The sequence below is a fragment of the Chamaea fasciata genome, unplaced genomic scaffold (assembly GCF_029207755.1).
Source record: "Chamaea fasciata isolate MVZ Bird 193981 ecotype frontalis unplaced genomic scaffold, bChaFas1.0.hap1 SCAF_22, whole genome shotgun sequence".
NCBI classification, from domain to species: domain Eukaryota; kingdom Metazoa; phylum Chordata; class Aves; order Passeriformes; family Sylviidae; genus Chamaea; species Chamaea fasciata.
In genome coordinates this window covers 6136983-6164957 of record NW_027094107.1, presented here as the reverse complement: position 1 = coordinate 6164957, position 27975 = coordinate 6136983, and the positions used below count along the sequence as shown (strand labels likewise).

Sequence of the window (27975 nt, the reverse complement as noted above, 5' to 3'; positions counted from 1 at the left end):
TTAGCAGAGGAAGATCAAACTTTATTGAAACTGCTTGCATACAAAATATATTGCACTATAACCAAACAAATGTCAACATAAAATCCAATCTGTTGTAGCTAATATGTACAGAGAATATTGCCCAAGAGCAGTTACATTACAAGGTCAGTCTACCTTGGTTAATTATCTACAGTATTTTAAACCAAACAGCTTACAGATGATGTGTGCAAGGTACCAATTTCTGTTTTCAAATACTATACATTCCCAAAATAAATAACTAGAAATCAACATTAATGTTTGGCAATACTTTTTAAGACATTTTTATATTTGTTAAATCATGTGCAGTTCGTTGCCAGTTTTAGTATGCTCACCTGTATGCAAGGAAAAAAAAAAGAATGAAGAAAGCAAAGAAACAAAACTCACAAAATACATCAGAGGCAAGGTCAAGTTTGTACAATTCTGTACATAAACAGTGGCTCTCCTTCTGGAGTAATCTGAACAAAAATGGACTAAAATGAAGGTCCTTATGCAGTTGTGCCCAGTAAGTTTAACGTGTGATCAGAAATGAACGAAAGCACAGCTCCTCCCACCACTTCCCACCCTTCCCTGGTGTACAGCTGTACTTTGGATCCAATTCTGACACCTTCATATCGGCTGGGAATTAGGACCTTGCAGCTCAAAATATGAAGAACTTTAGTTTTACCTTCAATATTTTCAACTACTGTATCTGTACTTGCCAGGGCATGACATGTGGTGACTTTCTTCTTACCTCTCCCGAAATAGCCCCCAAATGAAAAGAAGCGATTCAAAAATTTTGGGAGGATGAAAACCATCAATGCTTTAGGCTGGTCATCTGGCCAAACAGCAGGCACACATTACTAGCTTGTGAACATGTTACACTTGTTCCCTCAGTAACAATGAGTTTTTTTAGTTTTCCACAACGGAAAGATTTTTTTTTTTTAAAGTTTTCTTTTTTTAAAAAAAAAGCTTCCGTACTGCCTACAAAGAAAAAAATTACACCCCTTTTTCAATAACACTATTTGCCAAATCTTCAGTGCAAAATAAATTTCCTATTCTTATAACTGCCTAACTGAATGTTTATGTAAGGAAAAAATTATGGAAAGCATGCACTTGTCTATAAAGTACTAACGTCTGACAAGGATTGCTACATATATTTTACATTTAGTGTTACCAACTCATCTTCCCTGATTTCTGCATCCAAATATAATATTCCTACCTGCCAAGATATAAAAAAGGCACAGATCATACAACTTTTTTGCTAATGAAAATGACAATTGTTACATCACACAGATTTCAGGGTCCACCAAAATATTGAAAAAGGTGGACCAGAATGTGAACTGACACAGGACATAAAACGACATAGCATTTCATGAAGAACTGGTAAGTTAGATTGAAAACAGAAGCCAATTTGATTACTGCAAACACTATTTATTCTGAAAATTGAAATTGAGCAGTGAATTTGACCCGATGTGTTAAAATGGTACAACTGAACAGAAAGTTTACCAATGCACAGCTCAGTATTTTTAAAACAAACAAAAAAAAAAGATTCTTTCATCGTTTGAACTGCAATATGTACTTGGAAGCGATTTTTCAGAAGTTCAGGTATTTTTTTTTTTTAATGCAAATATTCGAATAACTTCTTATTCTGAAAACAACTGCATACTGTTGATGTTAAAAAAGGCTAACAGAGAACATATGTTCATTTCATGCCCTGCGCCGTCTTGCCTACTATTTGTCTTTGGCCTAAACAAGTTTTCTCTAACATGGAATAGGAATTACTGGAACAGTATAGGAAATGTGACTTCAGAGTTATGCAGTTTAGGGGACTCCGTTGACCAGCGGCTGTTGGGCGTCCGCGCTCTCCGTCTTCTCCTTCTTGGGGTTCCGCTCCTTGCCCGAGCGCAGCCGGCTGCCTTCGCTCGAGGTGTTCTGCAAGGTTTTAGTGTGGACACTCCTTTCATTACTGCAGTCAAGTCTCATCTGCAACAATTCACAGTTATATAAAGCATTCTCCTCTTTTCCTCCACCCCTGGGCGTTCTGTACCTTGGCTGTCCTCCTTGGGAGGAGCAAACACTGCCAGCCCCTCATGGCTTTGTTAATTGGATCCAGCTGCAGGGGTGGGTAAGTTTTTATCTGTTCAAATATGACCCAAAAAATCCTCTCCCATCTATCTAGCCTTGGAAGCTAAGAGAAAAATTTCCAGTGCACAAAAAAGTTGAATTAGTATCAGATGGATCTCTGGAACATTATTTCAACCTCTCGTAATCTGACTTCCGACTCTCTGTATGCACAACGCCCTCAAAAGACAGTGTTGTTCCATGGGGCAGCTTTTCTGAATCTCAAAAAAATCTACACAGACCTTTTTTGAATCTGAAGACAGATGATCCACTTAATGCACCCAAAAAACTTCTGCAGCCTTTTTAAGTGGTCGTAAAAAATTTCAAGAGAGCGTGTTGAAAGCAAATTTTTATGCTTGTAAAGGGGGAAAATTCCTTGATTATTCCTTGATACATGACAAGATTTTTATAACTTGATCAGCCAGATTTCAACAACATGCAAGTACTTATTTTCTTGTAACATGTCACTGCATCCAAATCTTGGAGCAACAGATAAACCCCCCATGATTTAAGTGCCTTTTGGGCTTTTTTCAGCACCACAATTCCTCACTGCCTACTTCATTAATCAGGCCATTATTTGGTTTTTTTTTTTTGTTTTGCCAAGTTAATTATTTCCATTTCAGATGCATATTCAATTACTACACCTTAAAGTTCAGCACTCCCATTTCAAAAACTTGTTCTGTTTTGTCCCTTTCTTAACCAGACTTTCTAAAAACCAAGCCAAGAGTCACGTCTGTGTCCCACTGGAGCTGTGACTCCTGCTAACACTACACAGAGGCCGCAGCTTGCAGCTGCTCTTTGCTTCTTCCTCCCAACTTTACTCATCCTATGCAGTAAGAAATGGTAGAAGGTTTGTAAACTACCATTTGAAGCAAGAGCAGTTTCCACGTGGGGGAGGTTAAAATATATACATAAGGCATCATCTTGATAACTTCATGAAATAAAACATTTGAAAGAAGTGTAGAAATATCTTTATAAAAAGCTTAAAAATATTTAAAGTTACAAGATATTTCAAATCTGCTACTTGAAAAAGTTGATGGTCATTTTAAACTCACTTTCTAGACTGAATAGCCTTCAATTGCAAATGTTTCATTTAGTAGTGAAGGCAGTTTCTGAAGTTTAATCTTTCCTTCTGAGGATTCTGGCTACAAAACACTCTTTTTATATAGTGTTAAGGATTTTCTTCCCTCGGGTGCATAGAAGATAGACAACAATACACAACACAGCAAGCAATAAAAGCTAAACCAAAGCACTAGTAAGAACAAAGACTGAAATCAAGCTGGTTAGTAAATCCTTGGGACTCACCAGACAGAGCTACATGGCATTACAAAATTGCATCTTTACACAGCTGGATAAATTTGGAGTCCTGAGCATCTGTGTCATGTTGTAATGCTACTTTTGTAGATGTGATTAGGGAGTCAAAGAACATGGAATCACAAGGCTACAGTGTCACTCAACCTTACTGTGTGACAGGATGCAATTTTAACCATCCAGACTTGCCAAATGAAAGAGTTACCTCAAGAGACCCGTCTGCTGTCCTCCCTTTTGCCTCTCTTGAGTTACGCTGACGGTTGTCTGTTCGCGACTGTTCATCGTTGCCTGCAAGAAGAATTAATCAACCAAGTTGTTCAACAAAGACATGATCTTCTGCCACTTCAATTTTACACAAGCGCAGTAGGGAATTCAGAATTTTCTGTCTCATGAATAAATATTATTACTAACATTTAACAACAGTTCTTAAACTATGGGCCGGGAATCACTAAAGAAAATGTTCTCCGGTGATAATGCAGATAAAACCTCAGTGTTTAAAACCACCAGAGTTTAAAAAAGACTGACTGCTGACTGAAAAAATCCACTTTTCAAAATATTAACCACAGAAAAGAAGTACACAATCAGAAGTATTTAATACCTTCACATTTTTCAATGGCTTATAAGCTTCCTAAATTATAATTACCTTCTTACAAAAAAGTCTTATTAAGCAGCATCCATATTTTGAAAAAAAAAACCATTTTAACAAATAAGCAGAGCTGCAGAAGAAAGTATTTTAACAAATAAATATAATGAAATATCATATGTAAACAAATAGAATGAAACAACATATGTTGGAGTATACGTATTTAACTTTTTAAAGTTCTCCCATCTTACTTTTCCCTGGTTCTTTCCACTAAACAATAAATTACAGTATTATCCTGGTCCATGAAAAAAGGAGATGTGCATATGGACAGCGGAGTGAGCAATATAGATTTTAAAAGATTTTTCTGTATCTACTAAAACTAGAATTTCATTCCTTGATGTCCATGTGTGACGGCACAGGCCACAAACTGGCCAAATGCCACAACAGCCCCCAAATGCCAAGAGGCATTTCAGGAAAACAAACGATAGGAAAAACTCCCCCAGCATAAAGCAGGTCAAAAAGAATTATTCCCCTCTTTTCAACGTTCAACACATCTGAAACAAAATACTCCATTTAAAAGACTGACAAAGAGAAGTCAGGAGTGTCGCCCTGATCTTTCTCAGCCTTCTGATGTTTGCATTTTTGTAGTGGAGTTTCTCTCAGATTTTCATGTAAACAAAGTGATGTTATTGTAACTGTCCTTGTTTTTCATTCCTGTCTTGGGGAGAGACAACTGACTGACTTCTAGTTTGACCAGTGGTCGGAGAGGTGGCAACCTCATCCTCCAATCCACGGTCACTGTCCAAACATCTATATAAACCCAAGCAGAAAAATAAACTTCTCTCTTTTTGCCCTGACTACTTGACTGTGTGCGTATCGTTTTATGTCCTGTAGCGACACAGGAGAGGCCGGCAGGGGGGGAGTTGGAGCAGAGGAGAAAAGCAGCAGGGAGTTTGCTCTAGGACTGCACAGTGACACCGCAGGGGTGTGGTTTATTTACGTTTCTTTACCTTTGAATCCCCCGCGGCCCCGCCCGCCCTGGCCCCGGGCGCTGCCGCCGCGCCGCCGCCCGTCCCCCCGGCGCAGGTAATTGTCCCGCTCCTCCTCCGCCGGCGCCGCCGACCAATCGCTCAGCTCGTCTCTGTGATCAGACTCTGTTTCAGAAGCATTTGATGCTTCAGAATTAGTTCCTATCAAGAGGATGAAAAAAATCCAAACACGCCAGTGTAGCTTAGCATGAAATTACTAGAGTAGAATGCATTTAGATTTTTTTTTCTTCTTTTTTTTTGTTAATAGACAGTTTTGTGATGTTTTTGCCTCCCAAACTCTGTAATATATGTAACACAGAAAGGTGCATAATATATATTACTTCTTCAAAATGCAAGACAGACTAATAAACGTTAGTTGTTGTGTCTAAGGCTAAATAATTAAGTGTGCCACATGCTTAAAATTGGTGTTAACAGTATATCAACAGATTGCTGAACATACTACAAAATGTAATAAAAGTCTAGTAAAACGTAAGTTTAAGAGACTAGACTCCTTCGTATTCTACAACTGAAAGTTCTGAATATAACCTGTCCTGTCTCCTCTCACCACTGCAACTCATCTATGAAAAGAAAAAAATTCCATCACGAAACAGCCTGTAACAGACTACAAAAGCAGAGAACAAAGTCAAAATGCTAGAAATGTATCCAATCAAATAAATGGCCATTGCAGTTTTTCCAATTAACAGATCACCTTCATTGACAACTGCTGGTTCTTTCCCCATTTTTCCTCCCATAACCCATATTATTAGCAAGGTGAGTTCACATCTTCTAAAAATAGTAAACACCACAAAAACATTAATTCTGTATTATGCAGAATGTAAGCTAAGATTTTCTTATAAAGCTCACTATGTGCTTTTCAGTCAGGACAAACACCAGCTGACCTACATTATGGATAATGAAGTAATAGATTGCTCTGAAGAAGCACAATCTGGAAAATCATTCATTAATGAATTATCCAAGGTTTCAAAGAGTAACACACTATTTTGGTGACTACGGTCTTCCAGTAAAAACATAAAAGTTCAATTTAATATGAAGAAAATAGCTTTTCTGTAAATTGAGCTACACACTATTTTCACCTATAAATATTTATATTCAGATAGACTCACACAGGTTTAAATGAAAACTGAGACTTCATTGTCAGGAACTGTTCAAAATATAGACAAAATAACAATCCTCACCCTAAGGAGTTAGGGAATGACTAGATACGCTCCACAATGTAGAGGACACAAGCACGCTGTAAGAAGCAGGAACTGCATGGAAATCAGCATAGATTACAGGAAAGCACTACACTCCAAAGGATTTTCTTACAGGATATAATCTTCAAATACTAACACTCAATATTGACTGCGTTTTTAACAGCTCTAGTGCAGTCTCCTTTTCCAAGCAATCAGGAGACCAGGAGGGCAGAGTGGGAAGTGCAGGTGGCCCTACCTGAAGCGTATCCCGGCCCGCGCCGGCTGTGGCCGCGGTTCCGGTAGGGGCGGCTGCCGCGGCCCAGGCCCGGCCCGTCGTCCGTCATGTAGCCTTTGTCCTTGTCCGTGCGGTTCGGGGGGGGCCTGGACGTGGCTCCGATCTGCCGCAGCTGCTCGTCGATCTGCAATCTTTCCAAACGCAGCTGGTCCACCTCCTGTGCAAACACAAGCCCAGGGAGTCAGGTACAAGCACGGTTTAACCAGCTGCACGTGTGACAGAGGAGGAACGACTGACACCGAAGAAGGCTCCAAGCATCAGCACCTTGTTATCTGAAAGCCTCTCGTACCTTTTCTATGGAGCCTCCCATGGGCAGCTCCATGCAGATCTGGCTCTCTCTCCTTCTTCTCTCCTCCTTCTGCAGGTCTGGCTGCTCCTTCCAGTCCCTGGCATGGCTACCTGACCCTGTCTGTCCCCTGGATGTTGTCTGACCCTTTCTGTCCCTGGCATGACCTCCCGTCCCTTCCTCCTCACAGTACGGCCAGCAGACTCCAGCTGATCTCTACCAGGTCGCTCACTCTTTTCATCACTCTCATAGCTGTGAGAGCAAGGCTGGTCCCAACTCTTTGGTAATTAACACAGCTGCAATATATCAGGGGCAGGATTGCCTTCAGCACTATCTCTGTCTTCTCACTCTTGCACACATGCAGGTCTCAGAAAGAAAAATCACTGAAATATTGCAATTGATTTGATACTCAAAGAACAGCTCAGCTTTGAGAATAACTTGTTTAACAGAAAGACCATCAAATGTTCAAATCTATGTGCTACCAACACAATTCTTCCTGGGGCACTGTTGACAAATCCAGGTTTGTTTAAGAAGTATCAAGAAAAAGCACTCAGATCAGAGCACAAGTTCTTTACACTGCTGCACGTAACAAATGCCAAAGTTATTAAACGGTTCTGATGTAACTCTGTTGTTTCATAAAAAGGCACTCTGCTGTTAAACTCTACATAAAGACAATGAACAGTATGAGGAATGGGAGGAAACGTAAGAGCATGCACTGTTACCAGCCTAAGTACTGACAGAAAAAAGATCAGTGGTAAAACAGCACCATTATACTCACCTTTAAATAATTAAGATGATAATCCAGAAGAACAGTTGCATTAGTGATGCTATCCTTGGTTCCTACAAACACAAATGGTACCATGCCCTAAAATACAGTAACAACAGGCTTTGGTTATTGAGTAGGCATTGAATTCTGAAGAGAACCAAACTTATTACTGTAAAACTCGAAAATTCTTACACCATGCACAAGCAAAAATGAAAAAGCGAGACAACAGCATATTTTTAATTCTGATATTGACTACACCATGTAGTCTAATTCCCTTCATGCAAAGAGCTTTCTTAAATAAGCAGATTTAGATCATTTGCATCACAATGTCAATGTTTATTTTTCTGAACAAGTGAAAAAGAGTCAATTTAGAACACTTTATGTTTCCTCCCTTCAAAGTTATACCACCTTTGCTGACGGCATCCATTCTCTCACACCAGCTGCTTTTGGTCTACCTTTGATCTTTTAAAAAAGTAAATCAAATTAACATTGTGTCACAAAACAAAACCTGATCCTTCTTGAAAATCCACAGTTGTAAAGAAAAAAAAAAGCCAAAAAATATCCAAGAAAGAGTCAGTACTTCAGGTGATGATTTCTACCTTACAGTTCTACCCTTCAAGCAGGTTCAGGGATCCAATAAATGTGTGGGAAATATAAATCTGGAAATTTTGAAGTCTCAGATTATTACATCAGGAGACAAAACACCTGAAGATTAACTTAGGCAGCCAAAGCAGGTGAAAAAAAAAATCTATCTAAAAGGGCATCACTGAGTGTGGAAAACTAAGTAAACCTCAGCAATACAAGGAGAATTTCTACACCAAACCTTCTGACACTAAGACAGGTCCCTGCAGCATTTCAGGGGTGTCAGTGCAGCCCACACAGGCCCAAGGAGGGAACCTGACTGCTCCAGCAGCTGCAGCATCACCTGGGCGGGAGAAGCTTCAGTGGGCACTGCAGACATTCACCTGGGCATCTCCAACAGCCAGCTGCTGAAGCCCAAACCACTGCAGAGCAGAGCCTGGCACACCTACTGATTATCCCCAATACTGTTTTCCTATCTCATCATTACCTATAAAGAAGCCTTTAATTGTCACTGTACACACACCCTTCACAGAACTGCATTCCAAAGGAAGGTCTGCTGCAGAAGTGAAATGATTTTTGAGACACAAATGTGTTAAAAATGAAAAGCACACTATGCTCAGGTTGCCCAGGAGTGCCCAGTCTGTAATTTGTCTCCACTTTTAAGGTTTTGTTTGGTTTTCTTCCCCCCTCCCTTTCTTTTAAAGGCAAAAGATCTTACATTAGACCTTACACATCTACATAAAGCAACCAGGGAAAATGATCTACACACAGTCCTCTAGTCCTAAGGAACCTCAACATCAACACTGACTTTCATGAGCATTAGAAATTCCTTAGCCACAGGCATTGTTGACCGAAATGTTTTATTATCTGGGGTATTTTAAGTTTCATAAATATTTTATACAACCTGATAAAGAGCAGTGAAATTTCTACTAAACTGGCATTAACTAGCTCACAGTATCAATTATTAAACGATGACAAGACAAATGATTTAAAAGGGCATTTAAGGAAATGCTTGCTGTTGCTTTTGGCAGTGGATTCAAGGTATAACAATGGCAGCTATTAACAATATGAGCTGGTAACCACGTCAAGCAATTTCGGCTGTACAAAAGCAGCAAAGTGCTGATTTACTGAGCCTTATTTTTGTCTTCAAAGCAAAAGTACCTGTGTTCAACTTGGCTGCAAGTGGGGAATACTGAGCAGACCCTACGTGCATAATAAATTTAGAGGTAAAAGTTAATATATATTACTATAACAAACAGTACCTATCTCCTATGAAAATACGAAAAGCCTGAAGATACCCTGTTATAAAATTATGGGATGCATAAAACTGCACTTGAAACTAATGGGCAGTATTCTAGCATCTCAGTCACATAAAAAGAACCAAATGCTGTATTAAAATTTAACTGAACTACTGTTCTACTACAAGAAGAAGGGCTGCAATATCCAAATTCACACATGGGAAGAGTATTTGGGTTTTGTAGTTGAAATAAAGCTCCATTCAATTTACAAATACTAACTCTTACCTGTTTAAGTCTGATCTCGGGTTTCTGTATTGCACCTGGCCTGACACAACTAACACAAGAAGCAGTACAAGCAATGTCAGTGTTAAAAATGTCATTAACAGGTAAAACAGAAGCATGAATGCAGAGCTTGACAGGTAAAGACCTTTCAAGATAACCCTTAAAAGCTGCATTTTGGACAGAAAACTGTAAGCAAATCAGCTTTCTCAAGTCAGAATTTAAAAAAAAAAAGCCAGATGTACTCCCTGCAGCCATGAGCTCTCTTTTACCCTTCTGTGATTCTCTAGCCTGCAGCAACAGCAGCACCCTCTTGCTTATTAAATTAATTCCATTTTATGCTGCAGGAATTTATCTTTAGAAATGGAATACGACAGACCAGTGAAACCTTTAGGTCTAAATATTGACGATTTCCCTTTTCAGACAGATGTAGAACTAGTAAAAGAGTAAAAAGCCCTTAGTTAACTGCTTGGCCACTCTGTACAGAAAGATGGGAATTGGATTGTGGATTTTCAGGAAGTCTTATAAAGAGGAAATAACTAGTCAAGCAAGATCATAAGGGTTCTAGAAACCAGATTTCATAGCTTATTTAAAGTAGGAAAGATTCTTAGCTGGTACACATTTGGATTTTGAGGTAAATGAAAGGCAGCTCAGTTTTCTTGAAGCACATTTCACATCTGAAATCGCAGGGAGTCTTTTTGGCATCAAGATGTTCAAACTTTCACGCTGTCAGGTTTTTTTGCATACTGCAACCTTGCCCCTCAATGCAGCCCCACACAGAAGTGCCTCAAATTATAGTGTTTGAGACTTCAGTCAGGCCCTTTACAAGGCTGTGAAAACCTGGAATTTCACAATATTCAAGACTGTTTTTTTCTTTAGGCCACAATTGACAGGCTCTTGTGGACCTAGGTAATATTTTTAACATAAAGCACAAGTTTTTCACTTCAACAGAAGAAATTGCTAATGAAAAATTAAACCAGGTAAACCTGGTAAACCAGGTAAAACCTAAGAAATCAAACTTAAAGCAGATCAATGAATGAAACCAGCAAGTTTCATATATATGGATTTATGGCCTCGCACATGCTGGGAAATGTCAGTGCTTCCAACAGGAACAACATGAAATCTCTAAGAGGATGCACCAACAATAAATTTCACACAGCATTTTTCTAACATAGAGAAGCCAAATTTATATCAAAATGCCCCTCAGCATAATTAGGAAAAGATAGAATCCATCAGAAAACACACATTAATCAACACTTTATCTTACCACTACAAAGATACAAGGAAGAATTTATTTTATCATTGGGTAGAATATAACCAATTAACAAAAAGAAAAATTATATTAACTGAAAACATACCTCTTCTTGTGGAATATTTTTATCATTTTCAGCCTCAATTCTCACTCTTACAACGCCAGATTTGTCCACTATCTCTTGAATCAGTTTTCCATTTTTTCCTATTACTTTTCCTACAGAAAGAACATACAGAACATTCCGCCTTTATGGTTTTCCCCCAAACCTGAAAGTATTGCTGTACTCTAATTAGACAAGACTATTTAAGTACCAGTGCAAGAACTTATCCAAAATGGCCAAAGGTTCTTCCTTTGTTTGGGTTTTTTTGTTCAGTTTGAACTTTTAAAAATATAATTAAATAGAAAAAGGTGGTTGTTTGCATTTTCTTTAGATTAAAAAAAATCAAGTGTATATATATATATATGTATAAATCTAAAAATGTCTTCTGCATTTTTAGAGCAAACTACTAGGAATTTTAAAAGCCAAATTACTAAACATAGCTTATTTCAGACGTAACATAGGGTTCAGCCAAAGTTATATTCTAAAGGATCCAGGTCAAGAATTAAGAGCAGAAATGAAAATCCTGCCAAAAAATGTAATTGCTAAGTTCTAAAGAGAAACAGACTTAAAGATTTCAAGTTAAAATAATGATGGCAGCCTATCATTTTCACTTCTCACCAGTAAAACCAGGAGGGAATAGGGAAGGGAAAACTGCTTTTAATCAATTCCAGAGCTGAGCTGCCACATTTCTTAGTACTTGTCCCACTGCAGAATTTCACACTGCTTCAACACCAGCTCTCATACACTCCCTGAAAACCTACTAAAGCATTTGCTTTTAGGACTATGTTATCCATGAAGTATCTTCTCCGCTCTTTTCTTATCTGCTGAATGAAATCACATCTTTTTGTTTTGCTTTGTGGCATCAAAAGCTTGTTAAAAGATTTCTCCACATATACAATGGCTACATGGGCTCTTAAGGACTTTTTTTTTAGTGTTTGGCAATTGGAAGTATTATAGATTTTCTTCATCACTGATATCTAACTCCTAGTTCATCCCACAGTACTGTTTCTAAACATACTGTAAAATAAAAGGGGAAAAAAGACAAATGTGAATCAAAGAAATGATCAAAGATATTCTATGAAAATATGAAACTGCAGATTCATTTCTTGTACAGCTGAACTAATCTCTGGACATGTCTGGGGGAAGTAATGGACAGTATGTTCCTCCTCAATGACAAAGGCTGTTCTGAGTGTCAAAAACTACTTCTGAGTACCTTCTTTCATTATAGATTATTGGCAAATAGAACAGCACCTGACTAATAAATATAAAAAAGTTTTATTTTTTACTCTGGCTCAATCCAGAAATTATTCTGCCTTGTACTTCAACATCAGCACACTGCTTCTAGCTCAGCGCAGTTCCCAGAAGGCATTTTTCCTCACTGTCACAGAGGCAGCCTCCAGAACTGACATACCTACTAAATTCCTTGGGACTTGTATGACATCTTCAGCAAATTCAAGGTAACTTCTTGCCTTTTTCACCGCATCTTGGTCCTACAATAGAAAGAGGTGAGAGAAACAAGATTCATTTCCCCAAGGTTTGTTTGTGTTTGCTTGTTTCTTTCAGTGTTTTCTGAAATGCTAAAGAAAGGAACTCACCTCCCCATAAATATGGAATGTACAAGTGTCTTCATCAAGATCAATGGCAGTCACTCCAGGGACTTTCCTGGCTTGCTGGATATTGGCACCGTGAGTGCCAATGGCCAAACCCATGAGGTCCTCACGTACTACAAACTGTTCGTGGAACCGCGACGCAAGCTGCCTAGAACTCTGAAAAAAAGTCTCATGTCAGCTCACTTTGGAGAGAGAAGTCAACATAAATCTCAAGCCTATTTTTCAATCAGGCGCTTACCCTGCTTTTTATTTAATCAATCCCTTTACTGCACTTATTTCAGCTTCAAAAACACCAAGGGGTCTCCTTCATAAGTCTTTTAAATATTAACATAAGGCTGGCCTCTAGCTGTGCTGATACCTCCACTTTAAATTACCCTTTAATAGCTACAGCTATCAGGTGTTACTAGGTAAGACAGAACTCATAAGGTAGTAAAAAAGTAACTGCGGTGGTTATTAAATAAAACCTTATGATCTCTGAGAAAAAAAAACCAAACAAACCGCATCAATTTCAACAGGTGGATGAAACTGCAATAACTCAGCCACTGACACAAAATTATATATAAAACAGAGCAACTCTGGATATCCACTTCACTTTAACAAAAATTAAGAATCGGTGCCTATGCATGACAACACAAAAACTGTGTGAATTCAGAGAACAAATATGTTCAGAATTTCATCCAGGAATCACACATCAATCAAGACAGAAGGGTCAGACTGAGCACTCACAAGTGTGAGCCTAACAGAACTCAGGAAAGGAACAACAGTTTAATGGATTGTGGGAACATAAAGAATTTCCAACTGTGATAATCTTTTAAGGAAAGAGCGTTTTGCAAGGAAGAAAGAAGATAAAAGCCAAGGTATATAATCCTGTCCATGTTCCTGCATTGCAATCAAAGCTGTAACTGCTGTCAAGACATACATAAACACACTTCAAATTAGCAGTTTAATGTCAGCCAAATGAGACCCTACAGATGTTGAGAAAACATTAAGGAATTGCCCACAACAAGCCCTATACTGTTCCAGCTGAAGTGGTACTGCTTTCTGACCTGCTCCTCCTTAAAGCAGTTGGTAAATATCCTGTGCTAAATCACTATTTCAAAGAACTAGTTACAGTAGATAGTGGTGTAAGTATCCAAGTGTTATGGAATACTTCAGATACTCAGAGTCCAGTCAAGCACTTCAGCAGCTACATCACAGACAACTTGCAAAGCAAAAGTTATTTATAATTGCTCACATTTCTACATTTCAACAGCCAATCCAAATGCTAATTTACTAGTTGACATCTTTTATAGACAGCCAAACAAGAGGAGAGAACAGGATGACCAAGACAATGATCAGTTGTTAACTATCTACGACATGCAGAAAAGATGAAGCTGCATCATCACTGAGGACCTTGGCTCTGACAGTCAAACCAGAGTTTTACTGCCTGCAATCAAACAGCATTAGCTTTTCTGCAAATTATTACGAAGTGTGTTCTATTTAAACATCAGAAACTCTGTGTTCTACTTCCCTCCAATACATTAATAAGAAACATCTAGGCAAGTAATGTATTAATACCTATACAGCATCCATAACTGAATTCTGAAATTTACTTAGATACAGTAAAATACAAACAAGAATGCAAACCACTTGTAAATTCAGGCTTTTTAGCATGTGAAGGACACCCAAAACAGCTAAGTCACACTCAGAAAAAAACTCCATTGAACAAAAGAAGCTGGCCTAGTGAAAATGACTTAGAAAAAGTAGGCAAAACTGCTAGAAGAAGTGGCAGACTTTAGAAGTTCAGTTACTATGAGACACATATAAAGGTTTAATGTGATGAAAACTGTGAACTGCTATTCATAATGGAGGAAAGCCCAAAGTGTTAACTCCATGTCAGTGTCTCAACAGTAATCATGAGTACGATTTTTATTATCTGAAGCCCCTCCTTTCAACTTTGGATGAAAGTGATTTTATATTTATTCTAAGTACAAAAGAAACACAAATGCCAAAATGAAAAATACCAGCCAACTTTTGTCACACAAATTTTAACTGTATATACAGATATTTATCTCACAACCTTTACCTAAGTACTGCTTAGGTAGAAACTGAAGTTTAACAATGGTTTTCTAGTGAGAACTGAATCAAGGTTGAGACTTTCAGAGCAGCACGACGACTCAGTGTTACAACGAGAAGAAGAATCCAAGATGAGTTTGGGAAAGGAATCAATGACAAAGTTGTTGGTGCATGCATTTGTGGGGGCATGTAAAGGGAATTAGCTCTAAAGAGGCTGTTGTTCTTCCCACCTCCAAAATAATACTTTGCACTTCAAGAGGTAAACTGCCCACACAACTGTCAGCTGGGGAGGATAAAGAAGAATGATTACTGAAGAGCTACACTGGGGTGCTCAGTGAGGAACACCAATGAGGAAAAATCGGTCCATCCTTCATCCTGAGAACAACCAACACCCAAACAAACCTGGATTTCAGCTCTGAAACACAAAAATCAAGATACTAAAGAGAGAACAACAGAAGTGAGAACTCCTTGTAACAGTGAGTAAAACCCACTGGATACACAAGGCCTGACCATGACATCCCACCTCAAACACATGCAACCCCTGGGAAGGGGGGATGAAACCTCGCCCTGCAGAAACACTGCCCGTACAAACCCGTGTCAAACTGAGTTACAGCACTTTAACTGGTACCTCTGGTTCTTGACAGTGAGTCTAGAAAGTTTTCAGAAATTCTGCTATTTTTTGAATTTGTAGATAGGAGAAAAACCATGAAGAAATGTTAATTCTGATGTATAAAGAACCCCTTATTTCCTAGCCTACTCTTTTTCTTTTCTTTTTTTTTTTTTTCCTTTTACCCATGGACAAGTATGACTCAAGCTTCTTGCCAGTCAACACCTACTCACCAGTCACAGGAGTATCAGAAGCTGTATCTGCTGTAAGATTATTTCCTAACATTTTATCTATAGACAAACCTATCCCTTCATACATTCTACCAACATCAGTTTTCACCCCTTCCATCTCATTTCCGCTGGGTTATGTTGCTAGATCCAGTTCTAGTCCTATCAGTATCATGATGCATTCACTCCCATCTATTTTTAAAGCCACCAAATACGGGGCATTATTTGTGCAGCGATGGCTAACTATTTTATGCTTCAAAATATGAAGGAAATACATGTGGTATGTGTGTCTACATATCTGTATTAAATCCCCCACAAAATCCTGCTGATAAAAATGAGTCTTTGAAAGAACAGGCCCTGTAACTGTAAACATCTTTGTTGGATGACACTTCCATCTGCCTTTCTTACCACCTAGATTATTATCAGTACATCATTACTTTCACCTCAATGCAAGTCCTACCAGCTAAGAAACGCACGAGGGATTTTTATTTTTTTTTTTTAAATCATCTGTTTCACTCAAATTACTTCAGGGAAAACAAGCAACATACCTCCAGCTGTTTGCTGGCTTCTTCATTCCTCAGTATCAGGGATAACTTGGTGCGAAGACTCCGAAAGTGCATATCAATCAGCATGTTGGCCCTCTTCGTGGTCACATCGTTGATTGACTGAATTATTAATAAACACATAATGAACAATGTTTTTTACACATGGACTCTTCAAACAAGCCACTGCCAACTGTACAGTAAAACCTTTGGACTTACCAAAATAATAAGCTGGTGGTTTTCAGAATCGTATGTTACAGAAAAAGCTCCGACTGCTTTTTTGAAGTCCTTATGTGCAGATTCTTTGGCACACCTAGGAAGAAAAATGGAGCAAAGTTAAATATAGTAACCACTGCATTTATGGTTAACAGCCAAAAAGTGTCATTCCTTAATACAAAGAATGTAAATAAAGATTTCCAAGCTCTCCCTTTCAAAGCAGGTGCTATTTTATTCTGTTATCATTTACATTACTCATTTTTCTTTCATTTGTTTACATGAGTAGGATTAGAAATATTTCAGAAATTTCCTGTATGTATATCTGTGACATGACAAGTTAAACAAAACTACATCAAAAAGCTCTAATCACTATAATCAGCAAGTTGAGGGTTTCAAACACCACATGAACCATTAAAATGTGTGATTTCATTGTAACCCCTGCAGCATTCTAATGATCTGATGCTCATACCAGGCTGTGCTTGGCTTCTCCAGGTTTCCTGTGGCCACTCAGCACCAAGTGAACCTGTGCATGCTCTAACACTAACTGCAGAAGTTTTAGTCTAACCTGAATTTATAACTCATTCCACACTGAGGCAATAACATGCATCTCAAGGAAAGCAGAAAGTGACCTGAAGGTAAACAAGGGGAGTCAGTATTAATCTGACTTTTAGAGCTGTATCTATATGAGAACAACATGTCCATGGTCTAGGAGAAAGCCAGCTGGCTTGGTTATCATACCCTGTGAGGTTTCATTATTCTTCAACTATTCCCAGAGCCGCCATCAAACAATAAAAGCTGACCAAGAATGGATTCAGATTAATCTGTGCACATCACTGAACAGCTCTAAGAATAAAAATCTAAATCTGTACCACACACAAACCTTAAAATTTCAAAGAAAGAGCTTTTTCCTCCAGGACTAAACTGCAATTCAAAAATCAATTTTTCTATTTTTGAAGTACGACCATATCAATATTTGTATTTTTTACACTCTTATATATCAAAAAGTTAATTATAAGTGGTAAAAAAGCACTTTTATTCCTCTTGTCTCAGGCTTAAGAAGTTACCCACACTCTGAACCAAGTTATAAAGAAACGCTTGTACTTACATTTGCCTTAAATCTTCAGGAACTGCCAGTTTGATTTTATGAAAAGTATCTTTTGTTGCGGGTTTATTGGGGTTCACAGATCTCAAACGCTCAATTGTGACAATTTCGTTGTATGTAGCATCACAGGCTGCATATTCTATTACGTAGAACTGATATAAAAATAATAAAATCATCCAAGCCACATATTTTATGACATGAGTGAGCATTACACTATTAAGGAAAAGGTACTGTTGTTAACTGTACAAGTCAAATTTGACTTCTTGGGTTGAGGTTAATGGTAATTGCAACTGTCCTACTCAAGAAACTCATAAAAAATGAAGAGAGATTAGTTCAAACCACAGTGCACATTAATATATAAACAGAAAAGAAAGAAAAAAGAATAAGTAAATATAAAATATATATATATGTATATATGCATACTCCTACCTCACCCTTTATCATTCTCACTTTAGCCAACCACCAACAGCAGGGTTCTTTTTCGTTTGCCCTGGAATAAACCTGAAAAAAAATACATACATTATATTCTTAAAAGACATCACAAAAGCTGACACTAATATGATCAGGAACTCCATAGGAACAAAATCCAGCAAAACAACTTGGTACATAAAGTCCCTGGGCACAACACAGAAAGCATGTAACAGCAAGACTGTACAGATAAATAGTAATAAATAATACAGTGCCCAATCTACTGGCATGAGCTGCTTCAGTCCTGCATGCAGCGAAAAGACAGAGAACTCAGACTTTTACATCTGTTAATACTTAATCAACAGTATTTCTAATTGTGCCTGATGAGGTCCTAGCAGTGGGTGAGAGGGAGGTCACACACCTGCACTTCTCTAGCACATATATGCTGTCAGCCACATCCACATTACAGAAGTTTGACCATTTTCTTATCTTTCAAATAACAACTTACAGAGCATGCAAGCAAAATGCAAATCTTGCAAGTTCTTTAATTACAAAAGTAAGTGCATACAATTTTATAAAATAAGGAGTTTTTAGGAATATGCTGCTTTGAAGTCAATCTCTTTGCATACACATTCAAGTATTTACATGTACACATGCATTTCTATGCTTTCATGTACACACATATAATGCAAATTATCTGATTCAGCTTGAAGCTTTGGTAATAGAGACATTATTACCTTACAGCTTTAGAACTACAGCTCATCACCAATTTCTGAATTAATCCAGTCCTACAAAGGACTGGATGAAATGAATGCAACACTGATCATGTTTGTCCACCAGCCTATTTGTAACTCAGCATGGAGCTCATGGCACATGGAACTTGACATGGCCTTTTGTGGTACGTGGAATTTACATGGTTTACTAGTGACAAACTCTGGGTTTGGTGATGTGTCTGACACTGCGCTTTCTGCAGTACTTGGAATAAAAAGGTGACATCACCTAACATGGAAGCAAACCTTCCAGTGGCCTGGCTGACATTTTCCACGCTTCCCAAGACAAGAACTATTGATGGAGCATACACACCTCTACTTCATCACTTTCATTGATGTCTTTATTGTAGCCTGCAGGTGGCGGGAACCTCACATCGTGGAATGGGATTTGTCTCTCTGGTTGCCAGCTACAAACAAAAACACAGTGAATGGTCTAAATATTTTCATCTTCTTTGTGAACAGAAATCAAACATTTTGAATCCATTAATTTTACAGTTTCAAATTCTGTGGAGCTTTTGTGCATATATGAATTAAAGGTAATGTGTTCCAATGTATACATAAGAAAAAACACGTCATAATGACCATTAAGTATCTTCAATGAAACCCTGATGTCACCTGCAGTCTTTTGAATCTTTTAGTAGAAGTTCTTCCTCTAATATTTATAGGTATGGTTTTCAAACCCAACATTAGAAACACAGATTAAAAAAATATTTCGTAACGCATTCTAAAGGAAGTGAAGGACACTTCCTTCAAAACAAGCCTGTATCTTCTTTTTCTTCGGTTCTACTATATGTTATGAAATTTGATCAGGATCCAGTCTGAATACAGGTTTAATTTTCAGTTTCTTTAATGGAGACTGGACAAATTTGGTTTCTAGATCAGAAAATGTAACTTTCAAACATGCCAGCAGCATGTTTAGTGTATCTAATACAGACTACTCTACATATTTAGGTCAATCAAATGCAAGGTTAATACTCTGTCATTTACAGGTACAACACCAGCAATACACTTACTTGTTTTCAAATGAAACTGTTATTGAATCTTCATGCACATCCTTTACAAATGCCTGTGGAGGAAACAAAGTATAATTATGGTATGCTTAGGGACACTTTCAAAATAATTGTAAGCCTGTAAAACATCTCCTTTTCACAAATATTAATGAATCTCACAATAAAAGTATGTTTTAAAGTCAGTCTTTTTGATTTGCAGTAGACTTCTATAAAACACACACTGAAAGCGGGTAACCTCCTTGGGTTCATGACTGCCAGTGCTCTGAAACACAAACAGAATGCCTCAGCTATGGAGATTTTTCTACCTTTTAAAAGCAACAGGAAAGGTTAGTAGGAAATGACAAGATAGTTCAAGAGTTTAATCACACTTAATGTATAGACAGGCACAGAAATAAAACGTCAGTATTCCTCAAAAAACAAACAAAACCAAAGCCCATAAAACCCCCAGGTCCAGTCTCTTTTCTCTTTACCTCAAAGTACATTTGAACACTGCAATAACAAAACTCCTCTACATCCATTTCAGCAGAATCTGATTTAATATTTAATATCTAATTCACCACACTAACTGTGTAGAACACAAACTTCAGATCAATGCCCTGGGGTCTTCCTGCCCTTTTTTTTGGGGGGGGATGGACAGCAGTTGTGCTCTCCAGGCCACCACAGGACAGAACCAGAATTCAGCACCCAGGGCTCCTCCTGGCCCCATGCACTCAACTGATTGATTCTGATTTGATCAGTGATTAACTTAAAGCCCCAAATGTCCCCCCCATTCCCCACCTACAAAACAGCAAGACCAGCGCTCAAACGGTTTTGGGATTTACCAATGAAAATATTTTTCTTAGCCTGAAACAATGGAGGTCACAGGTTAACCAGGGATGAAAAGGTTGTGGGGTTTTTTTTCTTTATTTTTATAAAATCACTATGAACTTCTGAAACAGGCTGCTGAAGTGCTGAGTATTCCACTAATCTTAGTCCACACACAGTATCATTGCAAGGTAGGTAGATAAAAGCCCACGAGCAAGAAAGAACGGAGAAGTTTGTTCTCCTAATGGAGATTCACTTTAGTAGATAAAAATATTCTCAGTAAATTGAAAATAATTTAGGAGCAACTACCACTTCTGTAGAAGAATTAGTTAATGAAGTATGGAACATTTTATTTTTCTACATTTTATTATTCTTGCCCTTGCAGGTTTCCATGCACAAGAACAGATCTTATCTCTCACAAGAAGGTAAGTCTCTCCTATCTGGAACCCAAATGGTTTTCAAAAAATTCTTTTGCTATTTTTGCCTTATAAAGTACTCCAAAATATTTCCTGAGTTGCAGCAGTATCTTAGTACCAAAGCAGAGAAACACCCAACGACTAACAGAGAGTTCCCAGAACTGTTATTTAATTACAGTTAAGTGGCACATGCACATGAATGTCACCACTCAGAGTCATTCAGGACAAGGAAAAAACCATCCCAGTTATAACTGCAACATAACCAATGCCACTGGGAATAGAAGTCAAAGGAAGACCACAGTGACAACAGCAAAAAATTCTTTTGCACCTTGCTCCCCTCTCAGTACTCTTAAGAACATGACTTTATTTTTGCCAGCAAGCCAAAGAGACTTAAAAAAAGTCTCCAATTATTATTTGCATAATTACGAATTCCAAAATTCCATATTCCTTCAGAGGGGATTACAAGCACAGCTGATGTTTTTCAATGACAGGGTATAAAGAAGACTTCAGACCACATCTCAAGATCATGCTCCCAGCAGCCCAGAAATGGTGTTTACATGAAGAGGCAACAGAGCTCTCAGTTGATCATTATGGATACTGAACATTTAGCTTGTGTTCCATATTGCAAAGTATTCTGTAAGAAGATTCCAGAAGTGGATATGCATTTAAACAACACAATGGTGATCCTGACTCATTTCACAACACTACACAGATCACCTGCAAAACTCCACCCACATTTCTTCCAATGGTTGTAACATCCAACTTCAAAGCACCTGCTCTTAGATATGGAGCTGAAATGGATGCCTTTAATATCTGAAAAACACTAAGATCACTACCACATATTAGGTGTGGCTCCTCTGGGCCACACACTGGACCAGGATTAATAGTAATACTTGTGGATGTAAAAGCAGAGATTATTTTACAAAGCAAATTCAACAGAAATGATACCAGCAACACTTCACAGCCTTCAGGAAAACAGGAACGAGTAACACAAGCCATGCCCTGAGAAAGAATCTGTTGATACTTCATTTTCTCATATTTATAAAATGTCAAAAAAAATCACCTTTACTTGTATGAAAGATACTTCGGGCAAAGTCATCACCTCTGTGGTGATGAAAAGGTGTTCTAAACAGCACTGTGAAAAAATGGCAGAAAATGGCAGAAAAACTCACAAGCACAGCAGCAGAGAGCAAAACTCCATCTCATATCCAGAGAGAGATGGAAGAGAGCTCCTAACATCCAATCCACACTGAGCGGAATCCTGGGGACCACAGCAATACACCTCACTAAAGGTAATAATGCTAAAATGTAGCATTAATAAGTAAACCAGGATGTGCAACAAATAATAAATCTAGAGTTGAGCTGAAGACCAGCATGGACTTTCAAGAAGTTTAGCAATCGTGTTATCTGGAAAAAGTAAAACTTGAGAGACACAGCTGGCAGGAAGAGGAATGAACTCCACTGTCCTGTCCCAGCTCTCCTCAAACAGTTCCTCCACACTGCTCTGGTCACAGCCGGGAACTGGAGGGACCCTGACCCAGGAGCACAAGTTAAAACTGCTGACCTGACACAGGCAGCATCAGCACACACACTGCCAGGGGAAATTACAAATCTCAATTTCTTTAGTTTATACCAAGTTCAGAAGAGGCAACCACAGGAACAGATGAGTACCTGGTTTTCCCTTCAGTCTGGCCAAAAACGCTGATGTCACAACACTGTGGTCTGACTTCTAATTTAAGGTCTTGCAAAATTACAAAAGTTCATTGGAATAAATTTTGAATTAATTACAGACTGAACAACGCCTTGCCAAATATCTAACTTCAAGCATGCACTTGTGTTTCATGTATGTATTTCAAGTGTATTTCAGGTGTTTCATAAATGAAACACTTCTGCACACCTCTCTGTGATATTTACTATGTTTGAAAACAACCACACAAAATATATTAATGACTGTTAATACAGCCCTTAATATTTAGTTGTCTAATCCTGTCTCTCCAGAGAAATGGGGTTTTCCTTGTTTTCCAGTTACTTGTGACACAGAAGAATGTCAGATACTTATCACATCACTTTACCTTTACCTGGACCCCAGCATTATGTGAATTTTCCTCCAGTATAAATACTTAAACGGATCTGTAGTACAAAAATGTATTTGGACTCACCAGCACTATAGATATCAATCTGCACACTTCCAAGTACAAACAGGAAAGATCTGAAACATTTCTAAGTTCTCCTTAAAAAAACCTAGCTTTTAAGCAGCAATGCTTTTGGAAAACCAAAATTAATACTTATGTGAACTGTTTGGTAGTCTTGTTTTTGTACTACTTGTGAAATTACACACAGTGCTAAAGAGACATGAAGACTTTAACACCATAATCCAAATTCACAGGCACAGGACAGGCCAGCCCCAGGAGTCAGTAAAGACAGAGAAGAGGCTCTGATCTCACACAAAGTATCACAGGAAAAACAATAATCACTCATCAACCTTTTTCAGATAAAAAGGGTAAGTAGGAATGGAAATTCAAACATAGACGTGCAGATATGTGAGATTAAAATGCACTCCCATGAGGGGATAGAACGGTGGCTCTGGCCACTTTGGACACAAAGATGAGATGTCTTAAAAACAAAGTGAGACTGGACAGAAGCAAAATGAGTTAACAGGACAGTGAGAGGCTGAAGCAGCTGAGACACCACAATTGCTGACAGCAGAAATACCAAGAAAAAGTACACAAAAATTGTCTGTGAACAGAAGCACATTTTATAATGGCAAAGGTTGGTTCTTCTTCTGTAATGTGGAAAAAAAAATCGACTGTGGTAAAAGTTTTCTACACCAAATTTGACGCTGAGTCACATAAACCATTTCACTTCTCTCCAAGCTTCAGATAGAATTAAGTAAAAAAGTTTACAGCATGGCATTTCTCAAACACATAAGCTTTCACATTCCAAAAATGGTTATATGTAAATATATGGCCTAAGTTTTTTAAAAAATATTTGTTTATAAAATAAGAATTATTGGAAACACCAGCATATTTATATTTTTATGCTAAATGGAATGACAGACACTTCAAAGTAAAAAAAGAGGCCTCAACTGCCATGAAATTTTGCTTTTTTTAAAGTCTGCTCACATCATCAGATGTGAGCATTGTCAACCATTTTAATACAGGAGGATAATAAACTGTAAGAAGGGAAAGTAGAGAAAAATATGCTTTTTACCATAAAAAAGCCATGCTGCTAACAAAGGTGCATCTACTGTTAGTGTAACAGTGCTGTAACGTTCCATACCTGCTGGAAGGAGAGTGTCAAAAGGGAACTCGGTGGATAATCAAGGCTGAGAAAGGCTGGACATACAAAGGAACAGAACAGGGAAAGAAAAACAGTCACAGGAATGGTCACCAGAGGAGGGAGAAGGGCACAGGCATCATCCTCACAAGGAGTGAGCAGAGAGGCTCAGGAATGTACAAAGAGACTGCAGATATTGTCTGTATGGAACAGGGAAAGAAAAAAAAATGGACACAGAGGGCCACAGGAACAGCTGCTAACAGTGAGACCTGCAGCAATAAAGTAGTGAGAAAGATGAATTATTTGATCAGTTATAGCTTCAATGAAGTTATCTATAAAACCAAGCAAACAGCAGCAAGGCACTGGAACTACTTGGAGAAAGTGGAAGATTTTCACAAGGTTATAGAGCAAGAAGTGGCAAAAATTGGGTTACAGACAACATTGAGATGTTAACAGCAAACACCATTCCAAAAGTGACTGCCTCACGAACAGGATGCTTCCCATCTTTAGCAGAGGACACAAGACAGAATCACCCCCAAACTGGAAAAGAAAAATCAATCCCATGTTGGAAAGGCATCCAGCATGTCCCCTTGGAGAGGGAATCACCTAAAGCTAATCCCAAAAAAGATGAGGCCAAGGCTGTCTATTAGTCCTCTGTGAATAAGAACTTCAAACCCCAATTTACTACTCCTAGACAAGAAAAAAGATGAAAAGATCTGTCCTAATCCTGCACATCTTCAAGATAGAGTTACCTGGCTCTGAGCTGCAAAAAGGCAGTTCCCTCCCCTGGTTTGTTGGACTAGCCTCCAGAAAATAAGTAAGAAAATCCAACATTTTCTTTCCAAGGATTCTGGGCCCAAGCACACACACAGCAAGTCATGACTAAGCATCTCTAGGTACCAGATTGTCAATTACCCCTGAATCATGCCCATTTACTGCACTCTGCTTGCCATTCATCTTAGGCAAGGAGGGAAAAAAAATATCATCAAAGTCCCAAGTATTCACTAAGCACTGTTTTAATTCCATTCAGAAAGATTTAGCTGCACTACAGCAGGCACAGCAACACACTCCAGTGTGCCAGTGCACCTCAGCAGGATGAAATTTGAATTCAGATCTTACAGCTGGCTGTGAAGGAATCCTCAAACCATCCCCTATGTTTTTTCCTCTGGATATTTCTCAGAAAACACTGGATAATTACTCTGAGCAGGGCTTAGCTGGGGCAGTTTTGTCCTGCCAAGATCCAGATGCTGCTGGGTGCACTCAGAAATGCTCAGAGAGACCTACAAGGAGGATGGGAAAAGCTGAAGCCACAATCAGGTGCCTCCTTGAGCCACTTTGTCCCATCCTGACTATATCAGCCTCATACTCCTCCCCATTCCATGTCTCAGCATCAAGAGAGGGGTATTTTCCTAAAAAATTCACCATTTCATTAACTCAGAATTATTCAAAGCCAAAGAAATCTTCACCAGTTGTCAGCAAATCATGAGATTGGATAAAATGATTGTTTTCCTTTTGGCTGGTTTGTTTGCTTCAAGAAACTTCTAAAATGAAAAAAGAAAACTGTCCTGCAACTAAATTCACACTTGACATCACTGCACACTTCTTGTTATGCTGGGTTAACATTCATTTTTTACAACCTAATTGTCAACCTATAAGAAGGGCATAAAACCCACAAGAAAAAAATTAAAAATTATTACTTTCTAACAGAGTGATACTCAGACATCATGATGAAAGAAAAATCTGTAACTAGAATTCAAGCAATTCAAACTAGGGGAAAACTAGAGGAAAATTGCTGGTTTATACTGAACATGATTGCATGAGGGTGCAAAACAATTTCCACTTTTTTATTCTTCTAAAAAAAGTATGTTGCGTTTATCTTAAGTGTGATGCTCCATCTAAAGAGGTGATTCAGGTGAAGACAGATAACTCCATATGCCCATTTTTCCCTTCAGATAATTCAACCAAATCTTCTTGGTTAGTGATAAAGAGGAAGCAAGAAAACAAAAACCCTGTCAAAATTCTCAAAGTTAAAGGACAAACATAACCCCAGTGCTCGGGGCAATGTCTGGGTGAGAACCTGGGCACATTAAATCATGAATAAACTCCATGAGCAGATGTTCAAATGAAACTTTCACCTACACACAAGGGGACAGGGCCCCATGGGGTCAAACTCGAACATAAACAATAAAAGTTTCAGAAGTTTTCAATTCCCCCCAGGTTTGTTCAGTAATATTTGTCACTAAAGAATGCACCATGTCATTAATGTCATCATCTCCTTCACAGCACTGTGGAACTGATTTGATAAAAGCCTCAGTAAAAGTTCTGCTGTGAAATGTATTTACTCCCTTCTGCTTCTTTCTAACCAAACACTGCACCTTTAAAAATGTAAAACCGGTTTTTAAAAGGGCTAGATTATTTAATTCCAGGAAGCAATACACAGATATGGAACTTTGACCACAGGATGAACTCACTCACAGGATGCTCATTTACCACTGATTTGTATCACATCTTTTTTGAAATAAATAAATAAATAAATAAATAAATAAATAAAATTATTTTCAGCAAAGGATGCTAGCACACCTATAGTAGAAATAAACTTTTAAAAGGTCTTTTTTTCCTTAGAAAAACTCGGAGGTGTTGGAGCTGTATCATGTGGAGATCTCCCTGGCTCACCAGGGGAACATGTGAGTGTGAAACTCTACCCGGCCCTTCAGTGCTGACATAAATATTGGATGTCGCACAATAACCAGGCCCCGTTTTTAAAGCCCCAGGAGCGTTTAAACCACGGGACACCCGCAGGGACTGACCCACGGCTGCTCCTGCTGTGTTGATAACAGGTCAGTGAGAGCAGGCCCAAACCTACCACATCCCAACGTTATTTTCTGTAAAACTACGAATTACACCCCGTTAATAAGCCGATTAATACAACCCAACTCACGCAAAGCCACACAATACTACACGGTATTAATAAAAGATATTCAGCGCTCGTATGGTCAAGGCTCAGTGATGGCTTTATTGAGCATAAGGGCTTGGAAACAAACATGCAATGCGACTAAGTCATTTCAGCAGGAAATACATTTGAAATCCACATGCATTTAGAGACTCAAAACAGATATATACTTGGCCAAGCAATGCTGCCTTTAATATCACCGGGCAGCCTCCCCTGCCGTGGCATTAGGAGCAAGAATCCAGCACGGCGTTTCATCAGGAACGTGTATTACCGAGGGCCCCCCTCCTCCCCGCCTGGCAGGCCGTGCTCATGCAGTGCAGCTCTCCTGGAAACCCGGACGGCCACAGAGACTTTCCTTAAGCGGCGACAAAAGCTGAGGATTTAGCAATTAACACCCCATCCCGGCGCTGATCCTCGCCCGGCGCCGGGACGCGGCGGGCCGGGGCGCCCCTTCCCACAAAGGGGGAAGGCCCGAGGCCTCCCCGCTCCGCGGGCCTCCAGGCCCCTCAGCCCCGCCGGCTCCCGGCTCGCTCCCCGCCGCCACCGCCGCGGCCTCCGCCACCCCTGCCCGCTTCTCCCTCCTCCCTCCTGCCCCGGGGCCTCCGCTCTCCCTCAGCGCGGGGAGGAGGAGGAGGAGCCGCCGCCGCCTCCTCCTCCTCCCGCTGCCGTCCCCGCTCCCTCCCCGGGGGCCCGGCCCGGCCGCGAGCACCCGGTACCTTGTAGAAGGCCCCGTTGGAGCCCCGCACCTCCACCACCAGCTCCTCCATGTTGTGCGCGGTGCGGGAGACCCGGGCCCGGCACCGCCTCCCTTCCCTTTCTCTGTGCCGGCGCAGGCGGGGGAGGAGCGGTGTGTGTGTGTGTGTGTGTGTGTGTGTGTGCGGGGCGGGGGCGCTCGGTTCACGCCGAGCCCGGGGGGGGTGTGGCCGCGCTGGGCGGGCGGGGGGAGGCAGG

At 39.3% G+C, this 27975-nt stretch overlaps 1 protein-coding gene across 3 annotated transcripts; it reads right to left on the bottom strand.

The window, feature by feature from the left end:
• Positions 1-27975, bottom strand: FMR1 (fragile X messenger ribonucleoprotein 1). Of its 3 annotated transcripts, none has more exons than XM_066202301.1 (15): positions 27741-27975; positions 19582-19634; positions 18882-18975; positions 17820-17891; positions 17394-17542; positions 16292-16385; positions 16079-16195; positions 12627-12797; positions 12443-12521; positions 11038-11147; positions 7593-7679; positions 6490-6685; positions 5023-5166; positions 3635-3717; positions 1-1980 (listed from the first exon to the last, which is right to left on the bottom strand). In XM_066202301.1, the coding sequence occupies exons 1-15, from the start codon at positions 27789-27791 to the stop codon at positions 1819-1821; spliced, it is 1662 nt and encodes a 553-aa protein (XP_066058398.1). In that variant the 5' UTR covers positions 27792-27975; the 3' UTR covers positions 1-1818. The 3 variants fall into 3 exon arrangements, with proteins under 3 accessions (XP_066058398.1, XP_066058397.1, XP_066058399.1); XM_066202300.1 differs by having other exon boundaries at positions 5023-5202; positions 27741-27971; XM_066202302.1 differs by having other exon boundaries at positions 1-1929; positions 5023-5202; positions 27741-27966.